Source organism: Pseudorasbora parva, chromosome 2, assembly GCF_024679245.1.
Source record: "Pseudorasbora parva isolate DD20220531a chromosome 2, ASM2467924v1, whole genome shotgun sequence".
Taxonomy (NCBI): Eukaryota; Metazoa; Chordata; class Actinopteri; order Cypriniformes; family Gobionidae; genus Pseudorasbora; species Pseudorasbora parva.
Genome location: NC_090173.1, coordinates 29,616,593 through 29,634,865, shown reverse-complemented (window position 1 = coordinate 29,634,865; position 18,273 = coordinate 29,616,593). Strand labels below are relative to the sequence as shown.

At 38.9% G+C, this 18,273-nt stretch overlaps 1 protein-coding gene across 4 annotated transcripts in view; it reads right to left on the bottom strand.

Moving 5' to 3' along the window:
* The window catches only part of septin12 (septin 12), a 98,207-nt gene that overhangs the window by 24,364 nt on the left and 55,570 nt on the right, over window positions 1-18,273 (bottom strand). Inside the window, exon 1 of one of the 4 annotated variants that reach the window (XM_067414928.1) lies at window positions 14,444-14,578. The exons of 1 other annotated variant lie outside the window; for it this stretch is intronic. Coding sequence is in view for 1 of the 3 variants with exons in the window: in XM_067414922.1 (XP_067271023.1) it covers window positions 3,264-3,273 (10 nt within the window). In the remaining 2 variants the exon portion in view is untranslated. Of the gene's footprint in view, window positions 1-3,263; window positions 3,452-7,594; window positions 7,725-14,443; window positions 14,579-18,273 lie in introns of those variants that run through there. 2 more of the 4 variants (XM_067414934.1, XM_067414922.1) reach the window with 2 other exon arrangements.

The following is an 18,273-nucleotide window of genomic DNA, read 5'->3' as shown; positions in this document are numbered from 1 at the left end:
CCATTTTTCAAAATGCTTATCATACAGGATGAGTTTTGTTGAGAAAGTAAAAATGCAGAATGTTTCCAGTGATGGGTAGGTTTAGGAGCAGGGGAAGTGTAGGGGGATATAAAATGTGGTTTGTACAGTATAAAACCCATTACGCCTATGAATGTCCCCACATTTCATAAAAACAAACATGGTGTCTGTCTGTCTCTTTCTCTCTCTCTCTGTGTGTGTGTGTGTGTGTGTGTGTGTGTGTGTGTGTGTGTGTGTGTGTGTGTGTGTGTGTGTGTGTGTGTGTGTGTGTGTGTGTGTGTGTGTGTGTGTGTGTGTGTGTGTGTGTGTGTGTGTGTGTGTGTGTGTGTGTGTGTGTGTGTGTGTGAGTGTGTGTGTGTGTGTGTGTTAAACTCAGCTCATTTGTGTATGAAAACATGGAAATGTAAAGTGATCCCCAGGAAATGCCAAGTCTGTCATCCTTTATTATGCATTGTTAATTGCAGTGAGTGTGAACTGCACTCATCATGACATCACAGATGCTCTGACTGCTTCATATACATGAGTGTGTCACATTAACAGGTCAACAAAATGACATTAACACAAGTATGCCAAAACACCATCACAATAAAATTATCTTAAAGGGATAGTTGTACTCCCTCTCAAGTTGTTTCGAACCTGTTGATAATTGCAATAATGTTTCAGCTGTTTTTGTCCATACAATAGAAAACCATGGGAATTAAAAAAACAAAAAACATAACACTAAAGCTCTTTGACTTTCACAGTATGGAGAAACAAAACACAATGCTGATCAGTTGTGAGTGAACCACCCTTTTAAAACAAGCTACATCATGAGTTTACAACTAATATGATTACATATCATCCACCTGAGGCAAATATGAATACTGTGTTATGTTCCTTGTTATCAAAAGCTCTTAGAAGACGAACATTGTGAAAGTGCTGGTGTGTTGTTGCCAGAGGCTGCAAAGCTGCTCACTTCAATATGACTTTCTCACGACTACTTAAGACTTTCTCATGCCGTGGCTTTGGCCTGGTCACAACCCTGAGACTTGCTGAATCACGATGTCCAATTACATCAGCTTAAAATCTGAAAAATCATACGTCACGTGCAGCAGATGATAAACAGTAATTTCAGTGAGTCAAGAACTATGCGTAGTAAATCAACATGCAGCATGTGCTGAGATTGATCAGCTGAGACAGAGAACCGCCGTGAACTGAGGAGCCCGTCTGCTGGTCCAGATGACTTAATCAGCTATAAATATACTGTACGTCCTCCAACCAAAATGGAACTAATCCTGGGCTTCTTATTGCCTAACTGGCTTCGCATACAAGCAATTCATCCAACACCTGAGAATCCATGCGAGACCTGAGGCAAAGCAAGTGTATTTCTGGCTTTGAACTTTGCGTAATTTTAAACGTATGTTTTGACACTTGTAAACGCAAAAAGATTGAAGTAAGACTTTTGTAAGAAGCACAATTTGTGCAAAAAGGAGAAGAGACAACCAGGCGGTGGACTGACAGATTTATTTATTTGATGCGGTCTGAAAACTGCCTGCACACGAATACAAGCTGACAAATAGAGCCATGCTCAGGGGTAGAGAGGGTAGACGTGCTGTCTTCCAAAGGCTTGAGAAAAGCAAACAGAGAGAAAAGGGGCTAGAAAGTAGGAAAGAACTTGGAACTTTTTAATAAAACCCTTGCATATTGTGCTCAAATAAAAACCCTGTCCCCGGGTTTGCTCAGTGCCTGTTCTTGCTCTTTAATAAAACTGTTCACAGATGTGGCCCATCTTCACTTGACATGACCAAGAAACACAGCAGCACACAGCAAGAAAGCACAAATCATTCTTGGTTAGTACAAAAGAAGCATATCATATATGGTATAAAATAGTGTTTCCCAAACTTGTTTCTCTATGTCCCCCCACAGCCCCATCATTAAAACTTGAGTACTCCCTCACTGGCGCCAAATCATACTCATACTTCACTGGAAAAAAGAAAAAGAAAAAAATAAGTGTGATATTTGTTTGATTGGCCTGGGCAAGTACCTCTAGATATTTCAAACTGAACTCTAGACTTTTACAAGCTGCATTCAAAACTTTTGAAATATTGTTTATAGGCCAATATATAAAAGGAAGAATATAAATGGTAAATGTCAATATGATCTACAACTAAATGTGTGGAGTAAACACACCAATGCCCAATGTGGCCATTGATAGACCTATGGCAGGAAACTGGCAAACACACACACTTGCACACACACTAATGTGTCACAATAGTTTTCTCTTGAGCATCACAAAGACCCACAAAGCCATAAAAAAAAATAATGTAGAGCATCCATTTTATACCTCAGTTCTGTTGTGCTAAATGCTAAATGCTAACATCTGATCTACAGCTCAAAATAATGAATGTTCATTCTCAAAATAATGAATGATTTTCTGCCTCATAACCTCTTCCCATATGGGAAATTTTTATCGTAATATAAATGGTTTTAATTTAATTTAAATGGTTTTAAACCACAGTAATATATCTGAGAAATACAGTGTATTTGGCAGAGAATGAAAAGGAGAGAACAAGAGAATGATCAAATAGCGCATGTCAATATGAAGCATTGATAATGGCTATAAAAGTTTCCACAAAAAAAAAGTTTGGCCCTGTACAAATTTTGCACAGTTTTGCTTAATTTACCTACATCTAAGTAAAGGACACATTTTAAAATCGATCCCAGAACTATGTAAAAGACATTTATCCATGCTAGTCAACAATACCACAAAAAAATACCTTACATCTGACCCTCATCATGGAGCCATTTTGGACTCCTGGGCTCTCCACGTCAACTTCCTGTTTATTTTCATCACAAATTACTAAAACTTCAAAAGTTTACTTCTAAAATGTTGCACACAAGAGGAAATGACTCAAACGGTTTCATATGAGAGTAAGCATTTCATTATGCTTCAAATGGCAAACACGCCTGTTGCATCTTGAAAAGGGGTAACCAATAACCATAACCAAGCTTCAAACATCAGAGTGTGTCAACCCTCAATTCCTTCCTGCCTCAATGCATCTCAAATTACAAAAATAGAGCAAAACAACCCAACTTTGAAGACATAATAAAAAAATAAATAAAAAAGTGTCTTCTCGAGCAGCCATGAGACTCTTCCCCTCCCCCTTTTGGCACAGTTGATGTGCTCCATTGCTCTTGGCTCCATTGTTATCAGAAGGGCAGTGAAGCTGAGACATGCACAGCTCGTGGATAAAAAATATTCTTACCTTCTCTCATTCACAAAGCTCTGTCCACACCACTCTCCCAACTGAAGACCCAGCGGCCCACACCAGGCAGTCCGCAACGGTGATGTACCTCAAGACTTGTCCCTAAACTTCTGCTTTGTGCTCTGTGTAACTGCCCATGCACTTCTCCCCCTCTCTCTGTGTCTCTCTCCCTCACTATGGAGAAAGAGCGCAGGGGTAACGGCTAAAGCTGCTCACACTCATTCACATGCAGATCGCCAAGAAGCTTCCACTAATCCAAAAGACTTCTCCCATCCACCCCTCCTCCTCCTCCCACTGCATCTCTCTACTGCCTCTCTCAAACTCATTTGCACACGACTGGGGCTGCTGTCAGTCGGCCGGCCCAGGCTCCCCTGCTGACCGAACAATGAGGAAAATACATAATTGACCTATAAAATCAATTAGGAGAAATTTCAGTGCTTCTTTGAATAGTCGGTATCCACAGACTCGCTCGTCTGAGAGAAAAAGAGAAGCGAATTGCGGTTACTCGTTCGGTGCAAATTTCTGTGTTGGTAATAAATGCCTCCCGTGCTGTCATGCTGGGCTGTTTGGCTGGGGGATTGCTGTTAAAAGACATGGTAATGGTCAATCAGACGAGAGTGGGTTTTATACTGACAAAGAGCTTGTATTTTACCATTTACTGAAAAGCATCATTGGTATTTAAGTGCAAGGATACATGTTATTAGCTCACAGCATGATATCACTGGATAATAATATTGGTATGCTCTTATTTGAACTCAAAAATGAAAATTCTGCCACTGTTTCCTCGCATAGAACACAAAAGGAGACATTTAATTAAACTGTATATATATATATATATATATATATATATATATATATATATATATATATATATATATATATATATATATATATATATATATATATATATATATATATATATATATATATATATATATATATATAGTTTATGTATATAGTTTAATTAAATATATATGTATATAGTTTGATTAAATGTCTCCTATTGTGTTATATGTATGCATGTGTATTATATATATATATGTATATATATATATATATATATATATATATATATATATATATGTTATATATATATATATATATATATATATATTTATATATATATATATATATATATATATATATATATATATATATATATATATATATATATATATATATATATAACAGTATATATTTTTATACTTAAATATTTTAAAAACAGAGACATTCTAAGATAAGCTAAGATAAGCTAAGATAAGCATATATATATCGCTTTTGTTAAGCAGGTTGAAAGTCTCATCAAATTTTCACATCCCTATAACAATCACTGCGTTAAGTGGTCTAAATGTATTTATATGTATTTATATGATCTGTGGAAGGCGCAGGATCATAGAATGTTTATCCAATCATACTTCATTCCGAGGGTTACAGGGTTACGATAGGATGTCCTACCTGCCTGTCAACTGTCCTGCTCACGCAGACATCATGTGTCATCAGTGCGTTTCATGCTATGCAGTTACACAGATGTCAGAGCGAGCACTAACAAACCAAAACAGCAGCCAACTTTTACAGCTCCTCCTGAACCAAAACAACAAGATTATGCCGAGTACCATACTACCATACCCTACTGCGATGGCAACCTGTGGCGTCATACTCGGGAGTGGTCTTGACTCTGATTTATGTTTCAATGACAACACTATCAACCGCAAACAGCAGGAAGGTGGTATAAGCCAGTGCTCTTTAATTTGTTTACATTCATTAGGGCCCAAGCACTGATGGTGTGAAGACCTTATTGTAATTGCTCAGCCTACTATTCTCCTTCTTTTCAAATGAATCAAATTTTTGAGGTCCTAAACATGCTGGAAAACTCACAAAACTATGCACACACATGTCAGAAATGTACGTCTTATATGGGTTTCAGAATTAGGCTTGGCAAAATGACTCGATAGTGCCAAGTACAACATTTTAATTAAGTGCCGTTCAAGCTATGTTTCACGTACGAGTATGAAACGCATGTAACAATCCAAAACCTACAAAAAAGACTCTGGGTGCAAAATATGAAAACCCAACAAGAACTGAGATATTTTGAATTTTCTCTGCAAACGTTTTGCAGTTTTTGCCATTAACAGACGTCGTAATTTAAACTAACACCTCTTCTAGAGATTTAATCAGATCAAAATAATATTTGGTCAGAATAATCTAAAGGCCTTGGTGATGTTAAATTGCGAAGATCTTGAGTTTTCCCTGGAGGGCGTGTACGTGGCAGCCTCACAAATTTCATCGTTTCACCAACTCGGGCATACAATGTCCGATCTGCCCCAAACTTCACGTTTTATTAGAGTCCTGACTGAAGTCATCTACATGCCAATATTCAGTTACAGTCAAAGCACCATCTGCAGGCAACAGGAAATGTCTTGTTTTACATTGTGATTAACTCCTCATTGAGACTTAAACAAAACAACATGATCTTTGGTTAGTCTAATCTTAAAGGTGCACTATGTAATATTTTTGCAGTAAAACATCCAAATAACACCAGGCCAGTGTTATACATTTTGTTCAGTTGAGTTCTTACAGTATTCCAAATGTTTACAACTAATTGTAAATTGTGTGAAAACTGCTATTTTAGCCAAGGAGCCAGGATGTCTGAGCATAGCGTCTGAGGGAGTGGCCTGTCAAATGCGTCATATCTGCGTAACCCTCGGTTTCCAGTTTTACTTGGTAGAAACAGTTTACTCCTAGAAGTGTGCAACAAAGTGTCACAGCAGCCGCCCTGCGAACGCACAGAGTAACGCCATAACATCATTTTAAACACAATTAAATGTATCTAATATGATAAACAGAGCGGTTACCTCATACTCATGACCGGAAAAGCGGAAGTGGCAACGCCGGCTGCGTCCCATCAAGCAATAAAAGTTGCTTGAAAAGGCGTGTGTTTGTGTAACAATCGCTCCAGCGGCCTTGCTCAGCTCCACAACACTCTGTCCTGCTCTGCTTCATACTACAGTAATGTTAATAACCGCATCCATCAACATGATTTCTGCCTGATTCTTTTCCACCGGATGTGAGGTGAAAACCACGTCCCAAGATTCTGCGCTCAAACATGGCGTCATCAAAATACGCCTTTGTTTTGAATAGGCAACCTCTAGTGGACGGAAAGTTGCATAGTGCACCTTTAAGTCTTCTGAAGACATACTCGTTCATAATGTCAATACTGAAATTTAAACTGTCATTCATTTATAAGCCAGTTGACTGTTAACTGCTGTGACTTGATCGAGTCAGTGGGATGAACTTGTGTAGTTCATCCAGTGAATGAATCATTCAGGCCAAATGTGAACTGGAGCAAACGATTCACTGAAAAGATGACTCAAAAGAATGCTGTTGACTACTACTTCTCCCATCTAGGGCATATGCCAAGATTTTAAGTGAATAACTTTTGTATAACAGTTTGGGATTTCCCCCCACACCAAACTATTGCATTGCTTGAAATGTATGCTTAGACAATTTTAAGATACTTTTTTTTTTTTGGGGGGGGAGTGGCACAGGTTTTAAATGGCATGCAGGTAAGTAAATAATGACACAATGCAGTGATTTTAAGACACGTTTATCCAGCTTTTTCTGCATTTTTGTAGTATGAAAACCCCACACTCATTCTACTGAAAAAAGCATCTTGACTTTTTAAGGAAGAAAGTGTCACACAGATTTGGTACGACGTGCGAGTTAGTAAAGCAAATGACAGGTGTTGCAATGACTATCCCTTTAAGGACTCCTCTCTGGATATGTTTAAACATGAGGAGGTGAAGCATCTCTGCACAGTTTCACGGAGGAAGTGTGTTTTTCTCACTCTCAAGCTGTCTGTCTGACTTATCACACAATCTGAGTGTTTAGTCTTTATGCTCTCCATAAAATGAAGTCCACCTCAAATAAATTAAATTCAAGGAGACTGAAGGAATACATCCATGTAAGGATGGGCCTTTTTCTAAATGTGTGTGAAAGAGAATGTGTGTGTGTGTGTAGGTCAAGCCCATGCTGAGATGTTGTAAGGACGGTTTTATGTTTGAATCACAATAATGTTCCTTTGTTGGGAACTCAATAGATGCCTGATGTATTATGGTGAGGCCTCAAAACAACACATTCACACTTCCACTCAATAGACACCAGCCAACAACTAAACCACAACATGTACCTACAGCACTCCCAGCTCAATACAACAGCCAAAACTCGCAAACCACAACCGTTCAAATGACAGCTAGTTAGCATATTACACAGACCAGAAACATTCCAGAGGAGAGATTGATATAGTAAAATATTAACAGAAATTAGTCTTTTACCTTAGCAGATAACTGGGATCCTGGAGTAGTTGCCAGGCCCCATGTGCTGTCAGAGAGTGAATTGCAAAATGCTCAGGATGTCAGTTACGAGAATGTGTGAGTCTACGCGTGTCTGTGTGAGTGTGTGTGAGGGTGTGTCATACCATAACCACAGACAGCACTCCGAGGGTGATGCATTTCCTTGCCTTTGGGTCTCTCTCTTCCTGGTTGTATTTTAACTAGTTTTATGCCACACAAAAGAAAGGCAGTTTCTCCAGCTCTGTTATCACCATAGTTACCTAAATAAGTGTTTCTCAAGAGTGGGATGGATGTTTATCCATTTTCCTTATGTCATCAGCACAAGCCTCTGTTTAAATCCCACCCTTGAGATAGGAGAAAATGTATTTCACAATCCCGGGCAGGTAAAGCAGAAAAAGGGAAATGCAATCCTTGTGAATTGAATACAATCTGCTGGGAGGCATGAATGGAAATACGGTACGGAATGAACTAAAAGAGGTTGTGGAAGGTTCCAAAAGCACCAAATTCCCATCCTACAGTGTCTAACCTTACACACACACACACACACACACACACACACACACACACACACACACACACACACACACACACACACACACACACACACACACACACACACACACACACACACACACACACACACACACACACACACACACACACACACACACACACACACACACACACACAAACACAAACACACACTTGTGCCTACAGCATATCACCAGACAGCGCATCTCTGCTGTTTTGGGAATTCTCTCTTCACCGCTGACAGGAAAAAGCATTTTGATTAATGTGGCAATCGGAAAATGACCTTTGCATGCGGTGAGAGCTGTCTATTTTACATTCAATATTTAATCATTTGATGAAGTATAGAACAAGCCCAATGACAGCAATTCATCACTTTCATCTAAAAGCCTTTCGCAAAGCTCAGAGCCACATGCGGGGTCTGTATGCTCCGCTGCGTCTACAGCTAATTAACTGACTGAGGTTTGTTAATGGAGTTTCCTACAAAGTGCTCTCCACCGCCACATCGTTCTGGTCATTCCAGGTCATTATCTGATGACTAATGCATCTTTGTTTCTTCAAAAACACACACTCTGGACATCTATGCACGATAAGCTACAATAAATTCGAGCCACTTATTTTGACAAGAATTGATATGAAAAACACCAAATAAAATAATGCGCAAAGAAAGTGGCATTTCCCCTCAAAATGATACTATTTAAAAACTCTAAAATAACATTTTCACCTAAAAATTTAAATTATGTTATGTTGCCCACATAGTCATAAGATATTAGATTAAACTTATTTTTCTGGCTGTCCACTGATAAGGGGTTTGATGAAGCAGCTTCAACTTGAGCTCTGGTAAATCCCCACACCCACAGTGACTAAATATAGGATATGATTATGTAGGGAAAGGTACCTAAAATGAAGGTGGATTTAGGGGAGGTGGTGGGATGCTGGAACAGTTGAGACTGAGGAGAGGTAAGCAGCTGCTTATATACTCTTGCTGTTGATTGGAAGCCAGCAGAGGGAGCCATTTCCGCATGTTTTGAACCCGCGCATGGGGGATGGAGATCACACGAGGCTGCAGGCACTCATTTAAACGGAGCTATGGTGATCAATGTAAGTCTTTTAACTTCTCAAATTAATTTCTATGAAAGGTAAGCTGGCAAAGGCATGAACTGAGACGTGCCAGACTGAACTCTCGTTGTGAATGTATGCTGCGAGTGTAGTTGCGATTACCTCAGCTCTCATCACGAGAGCTCATCAGCTCATTTATCTCACTCCTGCAGTTAGTGCTCAGTGCTGTGATACTCGCGCAGTGACTCACTCATTATATTGAACAGACACGATCAGTTTTTAATTGTAGTGTCTTCTCTAACTCAGTCACAGTAATCCAGTAGCGGTGGCTTTGGGAATGGCCTCAAAGGGCAGCGAAGCATTCTGGGAATTGTAGTCTTTCATCCCCATGAGCCAAAAATACATTTTCTGTCTTTTCTCAGTCTAGAAGGCACCAAATTCAAAAATAATTTCACATTTCTATTACATTGATGACCCAGTTTAAATACAGATTCATCTTCCCAGCGCTGAAGTACCCCTTTAACTCTTTTTGTTGCAATGAAAGTCAATGGGGCCCAAAAACAACATTGTGTGGACAAAACTTAATTTTTTAAAAATATCTTCTTTTGTGTTTTACAGAAGAAAAAGAGTAACATGAAAAGTTAATGACCCAATTTGTCATGTTTAGATGATTTTTAATTTCATAAAACCTTTAGATGTAGAAACAGAGGTTATCTAAACGAAGCCGTTGATTTCTACGGATGTTGATATGGTTGAGCAAAAAGGCGAGAGAGGAAGAGGAAGAGAGGGGGAGGAAGTATGTGTTTGCTGTGCCACAAGGGACAGAGAATTGCCACTAAATGTCTCTATTACTGCTCCTCTTTAATTAAAAGCACATGTACGCACAGACGCTGTCAGTTCATTCATACTGTTGCCTGGGTAACCTCCCCAAAGAGACTGAAAGTATCGGGTAATAGCGGAGATCTCCCGAGACACACCGTGAGAAAGCTTCTGCCTTTTTACTCCAGCTTTGCTTGTGTGTGATTCAAAAGGGTAAAGTCAATTAAAGCATCTTAACCTCATCCTAATCCAAACATACTTAAAGGACGTGGCGGACGGAAGAGAAGGATTCCCAAAGTCTCTGACCCCATCCTCTGTTGCTTTCTCAATGTCTTCCACACAGAGGGAGGGACAGGTGAGGACATTGCAGGAGGACAGTGGCAGACTTCCAGACATCTGTTAGAGTGTCTTGTAAACTGAGCTGATGCACAGCTGGACTTTCTTCTGAGAACTTAACTTATCAGAAGAGAAGAGCATCACAAATTCTACTGAATTTGAATTAGGCAATAAAAAGGGTCCTGGTCAAAGTACATGTGGTGTGCAATTAAAAAATTGTTTCAGCACTTCATACCTTTCTTGCAACCCAGGCTCATTGGAAATACGTGACTCTGCCTACATTTTTGCAACTCCCGAATTATGTACCTCCAGGTATGGTTACCTGCACTTTTTGGTTGAAACGTCCACCGGAGGCGCTAAGTGGTAATATTTTTTCTCCGTTCCAGATGCGCAACATGACATCATGACTGATCTCACAGAATGAATATGTATAGCCTAATTTTATATTTTGGAGTAACTAACTCCACTCCTACCCTAAACCTACCAACTCTCAACAATGTAAAACACGTAACAGTAACAGGCAAATAAATGTACAGTCACATGAATTTATTGCAAAAACTGACCAAAAAACAGTATAAAAGTATTAAAGGTCCTGTTCTTCGTGATTCCATCTTTCAAACTTTAGTTAGTGTGTAATGTTGCTGTTAGAGCATAAATAATACCTGTAAAATTATAAAGCTCAAAGTTCAATGCCAAGCGAGATATTTTATTGAACAGAAGTGCCCTTTCAAAGCCTACAGCGAACAGCCGGTTTGGACTACAGCAGGAAGTGCAGGGATGTAATGACGTCACTAGAACCGTTTGTTGACCCTCCGCCCACAAGAACACTCAAAATAGGGGGCGTGGTCTTGTTGCTCTCCCACGTGGAGAAGAGTGCGCATTCAGCGCTTGCATCTCCCCATTATGGTAAGAGACGGGACCTTTCCGGGCAAAGTGCGCTAAGCTGCTGTCCAATCACAACACGGGAAGCACTGGCCCAATCAGAACTCGTTACGTGTTTCTGAAGGAGGGACTTCAAAGAACAAGGAAATCATCAGGCCGTATTTAGGACTGAGGAAACAGCGCTGTACAGATAAGTAAATTGTGTGAAAAATACTGTTTTTGACAGGGCTAAACATAAACATAAACTAATGTTAAATTGCACACTGTAAACATAATCAAAGCTTCGAAAACACGTGAAGAATGGGACCTTTAACTCATGTTGCATTCCAAGTCTTCTGAAGTCATATGATATCTTCATATGAAGAACAGAGTTGATCTTAATGTTTTAGTCGTTGAAATGATGATCACGCTACTTTGCGAACAGAACACACACGCACTCGTACATTCATATTTCTGATTAAAATGATACACACAAGTTGAATGACGCGATCGGTCATGAGAGCCAATGGCATTTTACAATCAAAGCTGACGTAATGATGCAATTGGTCAACACGACAGCCAATGCTGTCAAAGCTGACGTAACGTTTCTTCCGGCGGCAATATTTGAAATGTATTATTAATCTTTGGCGGATGGACTCAACGTTACTGATAGCATTTGGGTTTTTTTTTCATGCAAATCAATCGTTTGGCCTCAGAACACTTGGAGTATTTGTACTTTCTGAATAAATGATGTATGCAGTCGTATCTGCCTGTTATCCTGTTTTTTATAATACACAAATGGGTATGTTTAGGGAAGGGTTTGAGTTACGCTATCAAAATGTGTCTGAATATGTGTGTGTGTCCACAAGGTAAATGGATTTATAAACATACTAAATTGTTTTTTTGAAAATGTAAAAATGCAGAATGTTTCTTGTGTTTCTTGGTTTAGGGGCTGTGTGTGTGTGTGTGTGTGTGTGTGTGTGATAGGTAAGGTTTAGGGGTAGGGGCAGTGTAGGGGGGATAGAAAAAGCGATTATGCGTCTTGATAGCACGCCAAAATGGCATACGAATTGGCGTGTCATACAGACGCCATTTCATGAGATCAGTCTGGGAATGGAGAAAAAAATATTACCACTTAGCGCCTTCGGTGGATGTTTCACCCAAAAAGTGCAGGTAAACGTACCTGGAGGTACATAATTAGGGTGTTGCAAAAATGTAGGCAGAGTCACGTATTTCCAATGAGCCTGGGTTGCTTTCTTTATATTGTGCATCATGTTTATATAGTGTATATTCATGCCTGTCACAGTCTGATATATGTTGAGCAGTGTTAACTGCTAAACTAAACCAAAAACCAACCAACTGGTTTGAATCAGTCAGATCCCTTAAAGGGATAGTTAACCCTGAAATGAAATTAAAGCCATCTTTTACTCACCCTGCTGTTGATTTAATGCCCTAGGTCCTTCTATCCCTTTCGGACCTCAAAAGCAGTAATTTAAAAAATATTCCAGCATGCGCTCCTTCCTATTATGGCAGTGGACAGCGACCATGTTAAAACAATACAAAAATTATACAAAAGTATGACGCAATGGTAAAGAGAGATGCCCACCATATATGGAAAGTGTCCAGGAGGCATACTATAAGGTTTTGCGAGAAATAAGCTATTATTCAGTCAAAACAGTGCGCTCATGCTCACGCACTGTTGTCATGACAACCAGTACACATTATTCACTTCAGGAGGTTTTATTATTAGTATTGTATTATTTCTTGTCATATACCTTATAGAAAAGATGAGAGTGGCATTTTTTTCTTTTGAGCCCGATTTCTTAAAATGTTGCATGTGTTTTTATCTTCGGTGTCATGACAACAGCGCGTGAGCATGAGCGCTGTGCATGCTGACTGTTAGTTCAAGTCATTACATGAATGCGCAGTGTAATGGCTGAGCATATATCACTGACAACAGTAGTCCGGGCCAGAATATTGTCATTTAAAAGTTGTTGTTGCAGCCCTCAACTGATGTTGATGTTGTCATGTTGTGTTTTGGCCTAAAGCTCCACCCTCCACCTATCGACCAATCACAAAGTCAATACAGTTTCGGCATCCGGGTTGTCAGCTCTGCTCTGCAGCTATAAACGTTTCGGATAAAAAAAGTCTAACTTTACGAAACCTAAAAGACCTCATTATGAATCCAAAAAAACATTGTGACAATGTCCGAAATAAAACAAGGATTTGTATAGGAGATGCCTTTAAAAGATGAAGAGGGCTGAAAACGGAGAAGAATTTCAAGACAGGTGACAACGTTGCAAATGTATGCATGTTCGTGCAAAGTAACGTTGGGTTAGCGCATATGGAGGAGGTGGGTCATTGAATTAAAAAGGTAACGTTAAGGAATTGTTTGGAAAATGAAAACGAACTAACATTAGTAATGCATTATCAGAAGCCGTTTCTCTGTCATTGAGACGCTGAGGAAAACAACATTAGCATGCCTATTATGAAAATTCGAAAACTTAGGCTTGTTGAGACAGTAGCCTAACGTTACCTCAGTAATAATGATTCCTCATTCGTTCTTCGCATTTATAGTGGACAACAAATGCTGCAAGTTGACCTGTATGACCATTGCTAATGTTATTTAGTTACTCTTTTGCCATTAGTAGCTCCTTAGCAGCCTACGTTTCTGCTGGATCGTGCAACCTCCAGTCAGGGGGGAGCGAGGATACACCTACAGTGATTTTAAAATGATTGCAGTATCAGTTTTGGCCACAATCTAACAAACACTTCCTTTAATAATCTGGTTTTGGTTTACTACTAATTCTATCAAACTGAATAACTAAACTCACTCACTGGATTTAATAGGGTCAGACTACAATAATGTAGCTTTAATTACTAACTGAATAAATAACTACTACACTTCAAACTGACAAACCATACAACTTAACTGAACAACAACCCAACTACCTAACTATTACTTGCCTAGTAACCTACCAACCATATATACATTGAAGGTTAACAGTTTTAAAAGAGTTAAAAGAGTTCAACTGAAATTATTTTACAGTCGTCACAAATCAAGGCTGTCGTTGTTTGACAATGAACTGTTGATCTAAGGGAGTCGCCATGCACTGTCAGTCATGCGTAAAGTCAAGTGTCCACCATATCAAACCTCTGTGAGGTAAACGAATGCTTCCTAGTAACAGCTGGTGATTAAGCTTAATCAGGATGACAAAGAGAACTTACCATCAACAGTGCACAAAAAGCTGAGTCGTGTCCTGCCCTGACAGCTGCTGCTCCTGATAGGGCACAATTTCCAAAAAGCAGCAACAATGATTGCATACAGTTAGTACAAGCACACCCACGCACACAAACGCCCCCACACACTTCTCTTTTTCACTTTCTATTCTGCTGTCTTTCCATTAACTGTTCACTCATGGGTCCTTGCAAAGAGGATGTATTTTGGAGAAAAACACATGATGCTCACTTTCATATTCTCTGTCTCTGTATTTGTGTTTCTGTCATGGCCTTTAATATAATCACTGACATTCAGAAAACTATACCAATAAACACAAATTCTTCAAATTCGTCTCTGTTTCAGCCCTCTCCATCTTTCAAAGGCATCTCCTATACAAATCCTTGTTTTATTTTGGATATTGTCCCAATGTTTTTCTCATTCATAACGAGGTCTTTTAGGTTACGTAAAGTTTTTTTTTAATCCAAAACATTTGTAGCTGCGGCAGTGATAACTAGAGCAGAGCTGGCAACCCAGATGCCGAAATACTAGTGACTTTTTAAAAATTATTTCTACTACCAAAAATATTATTATATATTATGTATGGACCGCCTGCTCCCTAGAGTGACTTCATTTTGATAGCTGACTCCATTGCACTGGTTCAAGATGGCTCACCATGCAAGTATCATTAGAGCCATGTTTTCACAACATATGTGGCTCTACTGAGTCTCATTCATTCTCAAAGCAGGATGCAGTTGTTCTTAGGGAGGGACGACCCTTCCAGGAAGCCCTGTCATGCTGTCCAAGAGGAAATCACCTTTCCCCTCTCCCCCTCATCCGGGATGGGGAAAATGTGGGTCCAGAAGGCTCAGAACTTTGACCTTCTACACTAGATCTAAAACACAATGTTTTAGGACTCATGGATGAAATATTAGCGTTGTGATTTTACGCTTTTTTCCACTAAAGGTGCCCTCTGTATTGTTTTTACACAGAGCTAATTAAAAGGGGGGAAAAAAACCTGCCAAATCAGTAGACTAATAAAGGCAGTTTTAATATAAATGGGGGTGGCCATGTTGAAATCACATGACCAAAAACTACTAGTAGTCCTTTGTAGTCAATTTGAGCCCTTAAAACTAATATTTGATCACATATTTAAATGTTTTGTTCTTGTGAAAAACAATCTTCATGCCTTAAAATACCTCAATTGTAACTCTACACCCTTGCTTCATTTAGTATACACTAATTTCACTCGCTCACACCGGCTCAGATATTCACTCAGTCAACTTTTACTCAAGTTACTGTAGTAAATGCTGCGAAATGGCAATTGGAACTAATGTTTAAACTAGAAACTCAAAGGCTCATTTACAAGTCCATGTTATGCACTTTATGTATCGCTCTTGACAGCGTCAGACAAATAATGGTAAATAATATGATTAGTCTTTTGCTTGACTACAATATCAAACAGCTGATGTTGCTAATGTTACACAAAACATGTTTTTCATGTTGTTTTTGACACGTTCAGTTTTTAATTGTAGTGTCCGTTCTCTAACTCATCACAGTAATCCAGTAGTGGTGGCTTTGGGAATGGCCTCACGGGGCAGCGAAGCATTCTGGGAATTGTAGTCTTTCATCCCATATGAGACAAAAATACATGTTCTGTCTTTTCTCAGTCTAGAAGGCACCAAATTCATAAATAATTTCACATTTCTACTACATTAATGACCCAGTTTAAATACCGAATCATCTTTCCAGCGCTGAAATACCCCTTTAAGAAACACCGGTAATTTCCAAATGCGTTTTTGAGACTGTCTTTGGTTCACGGAAGTTTTAAGGAGAAAATACTCAGCAATGGTGTTGACATGAATTTGCACATGGTTTGTCTTAAAGCATATATACATATAAAACAATATAAACAACATGAAAAACTTGATTTTCACCACATTGGGTCATTAGTATCCCCCCAGTTATTGGTCACACACGCTAGTCAAATGAATTAATCACGACTAGTGTAGTAGTGTAAAAACAAACTGAATGTCCCTTTAATAATTCCCAAATGCTATATGAATGGGGTATTTTACACAAAAGCTCTAGAAAATCTACTAAAGTGGAAGTGGTCTGAAAAGGGGAAGTGTCACAGATGTTCTTTTTACTAAAGTTTTCAAGTGAAAATTTTTTTTTCACTTGAAAAAAAGTGAAAAAATACACTCAAATAGTGTTTTACTAACATGCCAACTTCAAGAAGGCCTCTGCCAGGAATGCAGAGTCCCAAAGTAGCGAGTGTCAACATGTAAACACCCAACAGGTCGGGGCGAGAGACTCGGGGCGAGAGTACGTCGCTTAGAGCCGGAGAAAAACATTCAGATCGAGATTGCACCACCCCTGCCCAGAGCAAAGGCTGGTTACATAGAAATGACAGTAGCATAGTAATATATATATTTTTTGCATTTAATTCAAGTAGTTTTGCAGTTGTATGTTGTTACATTAATTCACAGATTGTCAAACTGCCAGATCGTTTAAATCGACAGCAAAATAGTGATCAAAATGGTAAACATAATACAAAATAATTTTAAGCAAATAAACAAACATAAAAAACATTAAGCACCTAAATTATAAAAATCACACAAAATATGAAAACTAATAAGTGCCGTCAAATCAATAAAATCACATCTAACAAAAAAATATGTGTGTGTACAACTCTTTAAAAAAATAAGAGTCCATTAAAAAAGATTTTTTTCAATGTTAATTGCTCTCTTAATTTGTATATGTATATATACACATAATAAACTTTTGTGTTAGATTCGATTAATTGATTTGACAGTACTAGAAATAATATAATAAATTAATAAATATAATGTAATGTAACACATATAAATATAATCGGAGACAGTAAGTCAAATAAGCAGTCAGTCACATGCAACAACCAAAATATACCCAGATTAGCTAAAAACAACAGAGCTACAGTTCCCTATAGTACCCTAAGGTGTTCGCCCTTTCCTTTCCACCCTTTGCCCCTCTTTTGACCCCCATTAGTGGCACAAGGTCTCATTTGTACCCTTAATCTGAGCTAATGTGTAAGTTAACCCACTCATTTGCAGGGGAACGCATGATGGGCACGCATTCCAGATGAGTTGCCTTACCAGATCCACAATCTTTCACAATCCCGCCCTTATCCGATGTGGAGTGGGGTTTGCATAGGGGTCACTAGAGATCAGGCATCTATATGGGATCAAAGGAGATTTGACCAACAATAGAAATGATGCTTCACCCCAACTGAGTGAGTGTGTAAAATACACGCTCATGGCGTAATACATATCACGCTCTCTCTTTTCTGCTCCAGGCACTCAGGAGTAATTGACTCTCAATTATTGTTTGTGTGTGATTAGAGGCTTGTTTTAAGTGAAATAAGAACAAATCAGCATCTTTCAGTATGCCGTATAAATTCCTGCAAAAAAGAAGGAAAAAAAACACACTCTCAAAGCGGCGTGCGTGAAGAGCTGATTATAGCTTTTTGAAACCGTATTAGCATCACTCTAAAAGAATGCGAGAAAGCATGTTTTCACTGGGGTGAGTAGATGAATATTTTAGAATAAAGGATTTCAATCAGCTGAGGTAATCTGACATGAGAACGATGCTACCCCCTAGTGGGTGATCTGATAACTGCTGGATCAAACAAAGGCAGGCACTGCAGTTTCATGGAGGGTGAACCTGTATGCCAGAATTGCAGCGGACGAAAAGGAAAAAATGGAATCCATCCATCAAACTATCCATCTTCTCTTTAAAGCTGCAGTTATTATCCAAAGAGATGTAGGTCAATCTCAATGAATGTGTCATAAGAGAATGC